Source organism: Portunus trituberculatus, chromosome 2 (assembly GCF_017591435.1).
Source record: "Portunus trituberculatus isolate SZX2019 chromosome 2, ASM1759143v1, whole genome shotgun sequence".
NCBI classification, from domain to species: Eukaryota; Metazoa; Arthropoda; class Malacostraca; order Decapoda; family Portunidae; genus Portunus; species Portunus trituberculatus.
In genome coordinates this window covers 6,878,985-6,892,873 of record NC_059256.1, presented here as the reverse complement: position 1 = coordinate 6,892,873, position 13,889 = coordinate 6,878,985, and the positions used below count along the sequence as shown (strand labels likewise).

The 13,889-nt window shown below is 34.7% G+C and overlaps 1 protein-coding gene across 1 annotated transcript in view; it reads left to right on the top strand.

Annotated features, from left to right (window-relative positions):
• The window catches only part of LOC123504100 (glycerophosphocholine phosphodiesterase GPCPD1-like), a 41,528-nt gene extending 36,572 nt beyond the window's left edge, over nucleotides 1-4,956 (top strand). The window contains 4 exon segments of the mRNA XM_045254394.1: nucleotides 2,424-2,636; nucleotides 3,233-3,436; nucleotides 3,831-3,991; nucleotides 4,686-4,956. Of these exon segments, the coding sequence (XP_045110329.1) occupies nucleotides 2,424-2,636; nucleotides 3,233-3,436; nucleotides 3,831-3,991; nucleotides 4,686-4,929 (822 nt within the window). The 3' untranslated portion in view covers nucleotides 4,930-4,956.
• Nucleotides 4,957-13,889: the final 8,933 nt, after the last annotated feature.

Genomic DNA, 13,889 nt, shown 5'->3' with positions numbered 1-13,889 from the left:
AATTTCTGAACCTGTTATAGATCCCTTCATTATTATTATTTTTTTTTCTTACCGACAGACAAATAGGATTAGATTAATGTGTATATTTTCACTATCTTTTAAAATCAACCCCCATTTACACATTTTTCAGCATGTATTTATTTTTCCATAATTTTTCAAACCTATTATTATATATACCCCTTAATATTATTTTTCCCCACCCACACAAATAGGGTTAAATTAACATGTATATTTTGTTTACCTTTTCAAATCAACCTCCTATTAACACATTTTTAAAGCATTATTTATTTTACTATCAATTTCTAAACCTCAAATGTGTTTTTTTAATCATTACTTACCCTGTATTTATAATTTCTAACGTATTGTATTGTTTTTAATGAGTATTTGTGTATATATTGTACTTCTAGCTGTATTTCGCCTCTACCTTTCAATTTACTACTTGACGTGTGTGTGTGTGTGTGTGTGTCAATTTGATTACTGATGATTTTTATTTAATTTATTTAATTAATTTATTTATTCGTTTTTGCTAATTTATTTTTTTTGTGTGTGTGTGTGTGTGTGTTTTCATTTTCTTTCCTTCTTTCTTAATTTCTTTCTCTATTTCTAGTGTGTGCACGTGTGTACCATTTTTTTTTTTTTTAATTAAACTACAATTTTACACAATTCACATCAACAAAACTCAAAATAACACACACACACACACACACACACACACACACACACACACACACACACACACACACACACACATTAACACAAAAAATAAATAAAATAAAAAAAATAATATTGCAAACCAGATTGACACATAAACCAATAAATAAATAAATAAATAAATAAACAAATACAAAGGTAAGTGTGTGTCTGTTTTTTGAGGTCAGTCCAAGGCTCTAGTTAACTTCAAGGTACGTAAACTTGTAGAAACGTGTGTATGTGTGTGTGTGTGTGAGAGTGTTTGTTGTTTGTCCTTTAGACGGTATGGTAGATGTAAGTTGTTGTTGTTGTGTGTTTTGTTGTTTTGCTGTTATTTTTTGTTGTTTATCTTATATTCTCATGTTTTTACTCACTCACTCACTCACTAGAACCTTGAAAACCCCTATAACTTTAAAATCTTAAGAATTGCAATAACTTTAGATTAGAACCATGAAAACACCAATAACTTTTGATCATAACTTATAAAACACCAATAACTTTTGATGAGAAGCTTGAAAATCCCTGTAACTTCCGTAAAATCTTGAAAACACTAGTAGCTTTTGAAACGAACCTTGAAAACCCTCATAACTTTTGATTAGAACCTTTAAAACACCAATAACTTTTGAATCAAACCTTGAAAAAGCCCTATTAACTTTTGATTAAAACCTTGAAAATATCTATAACTTCAGTAGAACCACTAAAACCCTTGAAAATCCCAATACCTGATCTAACCAAACAGAAACACACAAAAATTATCCTTAACATAAATAAAACACCACAAAACCACAAAAGAACACCACAATTTCATCATCATTTTAACCTAACCTTTCCCAGCCTGTTACCAGCATAGGTCTACCACTTTCCCAGCCTGTTACCAGCATAGGTCTACCACAGAAAGGCATGACTAACCACCTCCACACCCTCTGCCTTCCCTCATAGGTCTACCACAGAAAGGAGAAAGGTTCAAGCAAATTTTAAGATGAGGATATTGAAGGCCAAGCTAATCATTCTAACCTCACTTTAACATAGCATAACCAAACCCAACCCAGCCTAACGTAACATGAGATAATATAACTTTCTCCTGCCTCTACCCCACCATGGATCTACCACTGAGTCTAACCTAACCTAACCTAACTCCCTCCTTTTCTGCGCCACCAGATCTACCACTCGATCTAACCTAACCTAACCTTCTCTAATGTAAAAAACTAACTCGCCTGAACCTAACATACTCCCTCGGCTTCTCCCTCACTATAAGTCTACCGATTCTTCTAACCTAACCTAACCTAACCTCCCCCATCTCTTTCCCTCCCCATAGGTCTACCATAGAAAGGAGAAAGGCCTATGCAAATTCTAAGATGAGAATTTTTTAAGGTTAAACTCTTTGATATTCTAATCTAACCTAACTCCAACCCAATCCAAGCCAATCTAACCTCACCCTTAATAAACCCAACCCAACCTAACCTAACACAACGTTCTCGTACTTCTACCACTGAGTCTAACCTAACCTAACATAACCTAACATAACATAACTTAACCTAACCTCCTTCTCTCCATCCTCACTCAATAGGTCTACCGCAGAAAGGAGAAGGCCTAAGCAAGTTCAAAGATGAGAATTTTGACGGCCAAACTAATCATCATCATCATCATTTTAACCTAACCTAACCTAACCTAACCTTACCTTAACCTAACCTAACCTTACCTAACCTAACCTGTCCCTTCTCTATCTCCGTCAGGTGTACCACAGGAAGGAGAAAGGTCTAAGTAAGTTCCAGGATGAGGATTTTGAGGACCACCAGCCGTTCCCCACCCTGCAGAAGGCTTTAGAGGTGGTGCCCCATACTTGTGGCTTCAATGTGGAGGTGAAGTGGACCATGCAGATGAGAGATGGGACTTATGAACTCCAGCACCCGTTTGAGCTGAACCATTTCCTCGACTTGATTATTAAGGTGTGTGTGTGTGTGTGTGTATTATTTTTTTCTCGACTTCATTATTAAGGTGTGTGTTGTATGTTACAGGGTTCAAGTGGGGCTCATAGTGACCTGTCTCCATATCTACATTTGTCTAACTTCTTAAATCCGTGCACACTTTCTGCTGCTACAATCTCTTCACTTAATCCTTTCCTGATGTCTACTGTCCTGTGTGCAAAACTGAACTTCTTGATATTTCTATGACACTGACTTTTCATGATTTTCTTGGAAACAGACCCTAAACCTCACAAGATCACCCAAAAACACTCAAAAACACCCTTTTAAAACACTTCCTCTTGTCTCCTCCTTCAAAGATGATCCTAGAGCACTCCGACAAGAGGAAAATAATGTTTTCCTCACAAAAACACCTTAAAAACTCAACTAAACCATCAAAACAGCTTTTAAAACACTCTCTTTTGTTTCCTCCTTCACAGATGATACTAGAGCACTTCGACAAGAGGAAGATAATGTTCTCCTCATAAAAACACCTTAAAAACTCAACTAAACCATCAAAACACCCCAAAAACACACAAAAACACACTTTAAAACACTCCCATTTGTCTCCTCCTTCACAGATGATCCTAGAGCACTCCGACAAGAGGAAGATTGTGTTCTCCTGCTTCCACCCAGACATTTGCACCATGCTGAGGCTAAAACAGAACAGGTACCCGGTAATCTTCCTCACCCAGGGCATCTCGGAGGTGTGGCCGCCCTATGAGGACCAGAGGACAAACAGTGTGCAGCAGGCTATTCTGTATGCTGTTAATGCTGATATCCTGGTAGAGAGAGAGAGAGAGAAAAAGAATGTGTTTATTTATTTATATATATATTTTTTTTTTTTTGTGTGTGTGTGTGTGTATGAAAGAGAGAGAGAGAGTGAGTGAGTGAGTTGTGTGGAAGAGAGAAAGGGAGAGAGAAAAATTGACAAGATTTTGAAGGATTGTTTGAATATTGTGAGAGAGAGAGAGAGAGAGAGAGAGAGAGAGAGAGAAACTAAGCCATATCAAGTATTTATAGCCAAATATACTTTTTGCATTGATTTTTATTATACTAACCTAACCTAACCCAACTCAACCTAACCTAACCCAGCCTAACCTATCTTGACCTAAACCAACCAACCCAACCTAATCTAACCTAACCTAATCTAACCTAACCACCCCCAAACCACCGCAGGGCATCAACGTCCACACAGAGGACTTGATGCGAGACCCGAGCCAGGTGACGGCTGCCATGGACCACAACCTCATAGTCTTCTGCTGGGGCGACCAGAACAACGACCAGGAGAACATCAAATTCCTCAAGAAAGTCGGACTGCATGGGATTATTTATGACAAGTGGGTGATGGTGGTGGTCTCTCTCTCTCTCTCTCTCTCTCTCTCTCTCTCTCTCTCTCTCTCTCTCTCTTTTGTTGTTGTTCTTCTTCATCTTTATCATCATTATTATTATTATTCTCTTTCCTCCTCTTCCTTTTTCTTCTTATTTTTCATCTCTTCTCATTTTTATTGTTGTTGTTGTTGTTGTTGTTGTTGTTGTTGTTGTTGTTGTTGATAGAATGATAAACAAGTATTAATATTATTGTTTTTGTTGTTGTCTTATATTTTCCTACATTAATGATAAACTTTTTTCCTTCCTTTCTTCCTTCAATCTTCTTATTTTGTCCTCCTCTTTCTCCTCCTCCTCCTCCTCCTCCTTTTTCTTCTTCCTCTTCTTCCTTATCTTATCTCTTCCTCTTCTTCCCCATCTCCCTTTTCTTGCTACCTGTTCCTTCACCCTTCCTCCTCCTCCTCTTCTTTTCTTCTTCTTCTTCTTTTCTTCTTCTTCTTCTTCTTCTTCTTCTTCTTCTTCTTCTTCTTCTTCTTCTTCTTCTTCTTCTTCTTCTTCTTCTTCTATTTCTTTTTCTTCTTCTTCTTCTTCTTCTTCTTCTTCTTCTTCTTCTTCTTCTTTATTTTTATGGTTTTCTTATACTTTTCCTTTTTACGTTATTTGTTCTTTCACTATTCCTTCCTCCTCTTCCTCCTCCTCCTGCAGAATTGACGTTTACAACACAAAGGACAAGAAGGAGAGCATATTCCTCTGTGAAGAACGGCAGGCAGCTGACGTGTTAGTGAGAGGGGAGGAGAAGAAGAAGAAGGAGGAAGAGGAAGAGCAGGAGGTTGTATCTGGCTTGACTCCCCCTAATGCTCTGGTTATGCAAGGAGGGGCAGGGGAGATGTCAGCGTACAACGGTGTTTGTCCCTTACCGACATCATTCACTGGTATTTTGTCTAATTGAGAGAGAGAGAGAGAGAGAGAGAGAGAGGGGGTAGAGAAATGTCAGTTTGAAAAATATATAAATAAAATTGTCTACCTAAGAGAGAGAGAGAGAGAGAGAGAGAGAGAGATGATGGTGAATTAGAGAAAAAGAAAGAAAGAGAAATAAAAAAGAAAAGAGAAAATGCTTATAATGAGAGAGAGAGAGAGAGAGAGAGAGAGAGAGAGAGAGAGAGAGAGAGAGATGATGAATTCAAAGAAAAAAAAGAAAATGGTTATGATGAGAGAAAGAGAGGAGACAAAATCCTTATATTGAGAGAGAGAGAGAGAGAGAGAGAGAGCACTTAATATAATTTTCTGCATTGTTGACTATTTTGTTGCATTTACTCTCAATTAATCCAATTTTGCAACCCATTTTCTGGATTTTAGTTAATTAAGTTTTAGTTTTAATCATTTCATCTCATATTTCTAGTTTATTATTATTATTTTTTTTTTTCTCAAATTTTTATTAATTTTTCTTCCTCTTTCTTCTTTTTTGTGTTTCTTTTCTTGTTTTTATTTTTGTCTCCAATTTATTATCATTTTTTCTCCTCTGTCATTTAGTTAATTTATTTTTTTGTTTTTCTTCTTCCTCTTTGTCATTCTTCTATTTTTCTTTCTTTTCTACAGTTTTATTTTCATTTTATTATTATTTTATTTTATTGTCACTTTTTTTTAGATTATTACCATTATTTTTCTTATTTTCCTTCTTGATTCATTTTTTTTTTTTTTTTTTTTTACTTTATTGTATTTTGGTAGGTTAGATTCATGCATTACACATACATACATACATACACACATTATGTACTTTATATTATTGTTATTTATTATATATCATGTTTTGTCTGAGAGAGAGAGAGAGAGAGAGAGAGAGAGAACACATACAATAGTTAAAAAAGAGGATTTATATCTCTAAAAAAAATATATATATATAAACCTAACCTAACCAGACCTGCAGCATTCGTGTTGTGATGCGTCTGTCTGTCTGTCTGTCTATCCGAACGTAAGACTGAAGAATAAGCAATTGGTCACACATTATTTATCAAGCAGTATGTGAAGTGACTTAATAGTATCATGTGGTGGTTTTGTGAAGTGTTCAGGGTTGTGTTCACTGCGATAATGTCATTCTTGAGGGTTCTGTATTCTGCGACACACTACTGCATCTCCGCCACTACTTTCCAAAGGCTCTAGTTGAAGTGATGTGGGTTTTTAATGGTGTTTTTGCGGTTCTAGTGGCAGATTAACAACAACACTACTCCATCTCTGCCATTACTTTCCAAAGACTCTAGTTGAAGTGATGTGGGTTTTTAATGGTGTTTTTATGGTTCTAGTGGCAGATTAACAACAACACTTTACTCCATCACTGCCATTACTTTCCAAAGACTCTAGTTGAAGTGATGTGGGTTTTTAATGGTGTTTTTATGGTTCTAGTGGCAGATTAACAACAACACTTTACTCCATCACTGCCATTACTTTCCAAAGACTCTAGTTGAAGTGATGTGGGTTTTTAATGGTGTTTTTATGGTTCTAGTGGCAGATTAACAACATTTCTACACCATTAGCGGTAGAAACATCCTTAAGAACATCCATTAGTTTATGTATGAGTTTTTAATGGTGTTTTTGTGGTTCTAGTGACAGATTAACATTTCTTCATCATCAGCAAGATACCACACGCCACCACAAAGAAAATATTCCCTTCTACATAATTTTTTTTTTCTTTTTTTTATCTAAGAATATTTTTCTGCAACTATCTTATTGGTGCGCGTGACCTTGAATGAGTGGCTGGGTGTGGTGCGAGGCATTTAAACGGCCCCTTCAATAGCTTTTTTATATACCCGGATGATTAAAATTCTACTTTAAACGTTTAAGTCTGCCATGATGTGATTATTGCATTTTTTTTTTTTCTTATTTTTCGGAATTTTCACTAGGTCGGTTCTCTTAAGGATGTTTTTAAAAGTTGTAGTGGCAGATTAACAACATTTCTACACTATTGACTGGTGAAACACTCATAGGAACCTGGCATGTCATCTCTGTGGCCTTGGAAAACATTCGTGGTGAGAGAGAGCATTTCAGAACCCAGTCAGTTTACATAAAGATAAATATAAGTATGAGTGAGATGACCTTTAATATGAAGTGCTGTGGTTTCCAAGTCTGTGTGTGCAAAGAATAATGTTGTTAGATCAAGATTTACATATGTAGAGAAAAATTATTGAGATTGTTTATGATGTGAAATGTTTTGAAGTCTTTAACCCCACTGTGTATAATGTAAAGAATAATGTTTTTAGGTCAAGATTTACATATACAGTCAACCCTCGGCTATCGTGACTTCAGCTATTGCGTTTTGTTGCTATCACACACCCATGAAAAGCTGCTAAAATTTCATTATCGCGACCTCATATGCCTGCTATCGCCCGCCCAGCCATGATGTCATGAGATATCTGAGCGCTCATTGGCCAAAACCGCCTTCACGCCAAGATCATTTTGGCTATTGCGTTTTCGGCTATGGCGCGGCTATTTTGGCCCCAATTGGGCGCGATAGCCGAGGGTTAAGTGTATATAGAAAAATGAGTGAAATGGTTTATAATATTATGAAATGTTGTTTTGAATTGAAGTCTTTTTCCCCATTGTGTTTATGTAAATAATAATGTTTTTGGATAAAGATTTGCATATACCTAGAAAAAAAAGAGTGAGATGGCTATATTAAATGTGGTTTTGAAGTCCGTTTGGCATCTTGTGTATAGATAGCCATGTCTTTCAAGAGCAACACTGACAGAAAAAGTCGTATTATAAGAATTAATGATAGAAATTGAGACAGCTGTTAATATGAAGTGTGGTTTCCAAGTATTTTTTGTCATAAGTATAGAGAATCATGTTTTTCAAGAGCAACATTGACAGAAAAGTCATAGTATAGGAATTATAATGAGAACTTGAGACAGCTGTTAATATGAAGTGTGGTTTCCAAGTATTTTTTTGTTTTAAGTATAGAGAATCATGTTTTTCAAGAGCAACATTGACAGAAAAAGTTATAATAGAAGAATTAATGACATAACATAAGATGGCTGATGAAATGTGCCATATTATAAGGATTAATTATACAACTTGAGATGGCTGATGATATGAAATGTTGTGGTTTTCAAGTCTTTTAGCCATCTTACAAAGAGAGAATCACATTTTTTCAACATCCACAAAAAAAAGTCATATTATAGAAATTAATAATAAAAACGAGATGGCTGATGATATTGTAAAATGTTGTGGATTTGAAGTCTTTTAGCCATCTTACATAGAGAGAATCACATTTTTCAAGAGCAACATCCACAGAAAACAAATGTAATAAGGATTAATTATGGAACTTGAGATGGCTGACAATATTATGAGATGTGGTTTTCAAGTCTTAGCCATCTCATATATAGAGAATCACATTTTTCAAGAGCAACATCCACAAAAAATTCATATTATAAGGATGAATGATGGAACTTGCATTATTATCAAATGTTTTGGTGATAATTAAGTCTTTAGCATTTATTTGTGGATTTAAGAGGAGAAAGCTAGCCAATGACAACAAAAATGAAAAAGAAAGTTGCATTACAAGGATTATTAATGGAACTTACAACATAATCAAGTGTTCTGGTGTTGTTAATTGTCTTTTTGTCTCTTATATAAGAGGGGAAAGCTGGCCAAGAACAAGAAAAAGTAAGAAAGTGATATCGTATGGATTAACAATAGAACTTTAAATATTATGAAGAGTTTTTTGTGATAGATAATAAGTCTTAAGTATTTATCCATTTATGTAAGAGAGAAGAACCAGCCAAGGACTTCAAGAACAAAGGAAGAAGTCTTATTATAAGGATTATGAGGTGTTCTGTTGGTAGTGAAGTCTTGTGTCTTGATGTAAGAGAGGAAAACCCACCAAGGACTTCAAGAACAAAGGAAGAAGTCACACAAGGTTTATCGATAGAAGTTACAATATTATCAAGTGTTCTGGTGGTAGTGAAGTCTTTTTGTATAATGTAAGAGAGGAAAACTGGCTAAGGATTAACTATAAAAAACCATACAAAGATTAATGATAGAAGTTACTGAAGTCTGTTTATGTAAGAGGAGAACCAGCCAAGGACGACAAAACTTAACCCAAAAAGACACAAGACATACTGAGATGATAAATGGATACATGAAGACTTAGAGTGAAATAATTGAATAAAAAAAATGAAATGAAATGAAGAACAAAGATAATGAAACAGCCTAAAACAAAGGAAGAAGACACACAGAGATGATAAATGGATAGATGAAGCAGTAAAGAGTAAAATAATGAAATAAAAATGAAGATAATGAAATGGAAAGAGACAATGAAATGAAATGAAAACAAGGATAATAAATTGAAACAGACCAAAACAAAGGAAGAAGAAAGAGATGATAAATGGGTAGATGAAGCAGAAAAGAGTTAAATAAAGAAATGAAAGGCTTAAGATTAAAAATATGATAAGATTAAATAGAAAGATACAGTGCATGATTCAAAATAAAGAAAATGAATGAAATGAAATGAAAAAATGGATAAACTATAGAACAATAAATAAAAATGAAGGAAAAAGTAATAAAAATAGAGAAAATGGAGTAAAATATAGAAAAAATTATAAAGAACAAAATATCATAAAAATATAAACAAAACAACAAAGAAGGAAAAAAAAAATAAAATGAACTAACAATACCTAAATCTGACCCAATCTAACCTAACCCAACCCAATCTTAACCTAACCTAACCCAACCCAACCCAATCTTAACCTAACCTAACCTAACTTAACCCAACCTTACCCAAACTCAATGCAATCCAACCCAACTAAATCTTACCCTATTCTATCCTACCCTACCCTACCCTAAGCTAAACTAACCTAACATCTTCACAAATAATCGCATTAGTAAATATCTTGACTAGTATTAAGCGTTGCGTTTGAATTGACATGACCCACAAGGTGTCGTGTTTGAGATGGGCTTTGCGTTTTAGTGAAGAGAGAGAGAGAGAGAGAGAGAGAGAGAGAGAGAGAGAGAGAGAGAGAGAGAGAGAGAGAGAGAGAAGGAAAAAAAAGAGTGCAGTTACATTTGTAATTATTAAAGATTTTGGTGTTTTTTTCATAAGGAGAGAGTTTGGAAAGGTTTCATTTGAAATTATATTAAAGAATTTGCTGTTTATCCATAAAGATTCTACATTTTAAAGCTTGAGAGAGAGAGAGAGAGAGAGAGAGAGAGAGAGAGAGAGAGAGACTGTTTAGAAAGAATATATATGAAAGAAAGATAGAGAGAGAGAGAGGCAATGTTTTGAAAAAGATGTAGTATTTGAAAGAGAGACAGAGAGAGAGAGAGAGAGAGAGAGAGAGAGAGAAGGTTACAGTAAGAAAAAACAGAAGCAAGCGATAACATTTTGACGTATAAGGGAGAGAATACCCACCCTTATCACACCAGAATGCAATAATATAGACTTGTTACTATTAGTGTCACTCCCGCCACACTGTCCAGGTCGCTATATTAGTGCACTGACAGTCTGACACTACCCTTCCTAACCCACAGTACCCCTGCCTCAGCTGTATGCGTGTGTTGTGGCATGTTTTAGTGCCCCCACACACACACACACACACACACACACACACACACACACACACACACACACACAGATAGGTAGATAGATAGACAGATGAATAGGTAGACAAACACACACACACACACACACACTCACTCACTCACATAAGAATGGAAAGAAAAAAGGAAGAAGAAGAGAAGGAGGAGGAAGAAAAAGATAAATTGAACACACACACACACACACACACACACACACACACACACACACACACACACACACACACACACACACACACAGCAGGTATAACTAACCCAAACATTACATTTTAAGAAGCTCTATTTTCTGCACAGTGTCAACTAATACCCTTCCTCTCACATATTCTGGCTTTCATTGAGTCTTCAGCTTTATGGAGAGTCATTAAGATTCTAGACTGTATTTTTTATCTTATTTAAATAATACAGTGTTGCAGTTCTCTTTAAAACATCTTATTGTGGTTTAGTTAATTTGGTAGAGAGAGAGAGAGAGAGAGAGAGAGAGAGAGATGACCTTGTATTCTATATTTGAGCTTTATAATGCATTGACGTGGCTTCCAATGACAAATAGGTGTGGTTTCCTGGTATTTTTTTTGCTTTCTATAGTTTTGTTTTTGGGTGTTTTGGGGTTGTTTTGATATTAGAAGTGGATAAATATGTTTTTTTAGGTTACAGAAAGACTTTGAGGTTTTAAAAGTGGTGATTTTTGAGGTTTGAAGTGTAGAAATGTCTTCTTTCAGTTGTGGAATGACTGAGGTTGTATAGTCATGATTTTTTGAGGTTTGCGGTGAATAAATTTGTTGTTTTTGAGTTGTGGGAAAACTTTGAGGTTGTAAAGTGATGATTTTTTGAGATTAAGAAGTGGGTAAATAAGTTTGAGTTATAGGAAGAATGAGGTTGTAAAGTTATGATTTTTTGTGGTTTGAGGTGTAGAAATGTCTTTTTTGAGTTGTGGAAAAACTTAGAGGTTGTAAGTGACAATTTTTTGAAGTTCTGTGTATTTAGACAGAAAAGGAGAATATTTGTGTTTATAAGCAAAAAGCCAAGTTTGTTTGGTTAGAAAAGAAGCGATTAACAAGATAATTTATTTTATTTAGTCACAAAGAAGAGAATATTTGAGTTTATAAGCCAAAAACAAGCTAATTATGTCAGAAAAAAAGAATGTTTGTGTTTGAGTCAAGTTAAGTATATTTAGTCACAAAAGAGAGAGTATTTGTGTTTCTGAGTCAAGGTAAGCGTATTTAGTTGTGAAAAGAGAGTTGTATTTGAGTTTATAAGCCAAAAACAAGCTAATTACATCAGAAAATAAGAATGTTGTGTTTATGAGTCATTAAGTATATTTATTGTCGCAAAAGAGAAAATGTTTGTGTTTCTGAGTAAAGGTAAACGTATTTAGTTGTGAAAAGAGAGTATTTGAGTTTATAAGCCAAAAACAAGCTAATTATGTCAGAAAAAAAGAATGTTTGTGTTTGAGTCAAGTTAATTATATTTAGTCACAAAAAGAGAAAATGTTTGTGTTTCTGAGTCAAGGTAAACGTATTTAGTTGTGAAAAGAGAGTTGTATTTGAGTTTATAAGCCAAAAACAAGTTAATTATATCAGAAAAGAAGATTGTGTTTGAGTTGTTAAGTATATTTAGTCACAAAAGAGAGACTATTTGTGTTTATCAGCCAAAACAAACACAAGCTAATGAATGATGTCAGAAAAGAAGAATGTTTATGTTTATGAGTAGAGTTAGGTATATTTAGTCTTGAAAAAGAGTATTTGAGTTTATAAAGTAAAGAAATAAAATAGTTATGTCAGAAAAAGAGGAATGTTTGTATTTATTTAGTCATGTAAAAGAATATTTGAGTTTATAAGGTAAAAAAAAAAGAACAAGAGGAATGTTAGTGTTTATTTATGCATGAAAAAGAGTATTTATGAGTTTATAAGGTAAAAAAATAAAATAGTTATGTCAGAAAAATAGGAATGTTTGTATTTATTTAGTCATGAAAAAGAGTATTTGAGTTTATAAGGTAAAAAAAAAGAACAAGAAGAATGTTAGTGTTTATTTATGCATGAAAAAGAGTATTTATGAGTTTATAAGGTAAAGAAACAAAATAGTTATGTCAGAAAAGAGGATTGTTTGTGTTTAATTATTCATGAAAAATAGTAATTGAGTTTACAAGCCCAAAAGTCACATTAATTTAGTGAGGAAAGAAGAATGTATGTTTACGAGTCTAATATACTTAACCTCTTCAGTACTGGGACGCATTTTTCCCACGAGTTTTGAGTATGATGAGACAGTTTCATTTCTATTAGGAAGGCTCTATGGAGATCAGAAGATTAATGGCCGGAGTCTTCACTATTTTAACCCCCATATAATTTTCTGAAGCTGTATAAAATCACCAAATAGTACGCAAAAAAAATATGAAAAATACGTCATGGTACTGAAGGGGTTAGTCCTGAGAATGAGATAACTATTTGTTTATAAGCGCAAAATCACATCAATATTATAAAGGCAACATTATTTATCACCAAGAATGAAGCTAACCGTATCACAAAATCAGAAAAGAAGCAACGTATTTATTTCACCATCTGGGCTAAAGGCTTTTTGTGGCACCACCTATCTCAAAGCCCACCTGCTAGGAAACCATTGCCCTGAGTGAGGAAGCCCAACCTACACTCTGACCATGGACAGGATTCGAACCCATGCACTTGGAGACCCCTCGGACCCCAAAGCACGCAGGGTTCCACTGTACCATGGCGGTCAACACATTAACACTTTCAAATTAAGAGCCATGTATTATTGGAACCCAGAGAATTAAGGGCCATGTATTATTGGAACCCAGAGAATTAAGGCCACATGTATTATTGGAACCCAGAGAATTAAGGCCACATGTATTATTGGAACCCAGAGAATTAATTGGAACCCAGAGAATTAAGGCCCATGTATTATTGGAACCCAGAGAATTATTGGAACCCAGAGAATTAAGGCCCCTGTATTATTGGAACCCAGAGAATTAAGGCCACATGTATTATTGGAACCCAGAGAATTAAGAGCCATGTTTTATTGGAACCCAGAGAATTAAGGCCATCTATTATTGGAACCCAGAGAATTAAGGCTACATGTATTATTGGAACCCAGAAAAATTAAGGGCATAATTTGAACCCAGAATATTGAAGCCAATGTGTAATGTTTTGCCGGACAGTGGACGGAACATATTTGTTTTTTTAAGAGTCATGTGTAATTTGAACCCAGAAAATTGAAGCCACAATCACCAAGAGCTGTGCGATGTTTTGCCGGACAGCTAACGGAACTTTTTTTTTTTTTTTTTTTTTTCAAGAAGGCTGATTTGGAATAACATTT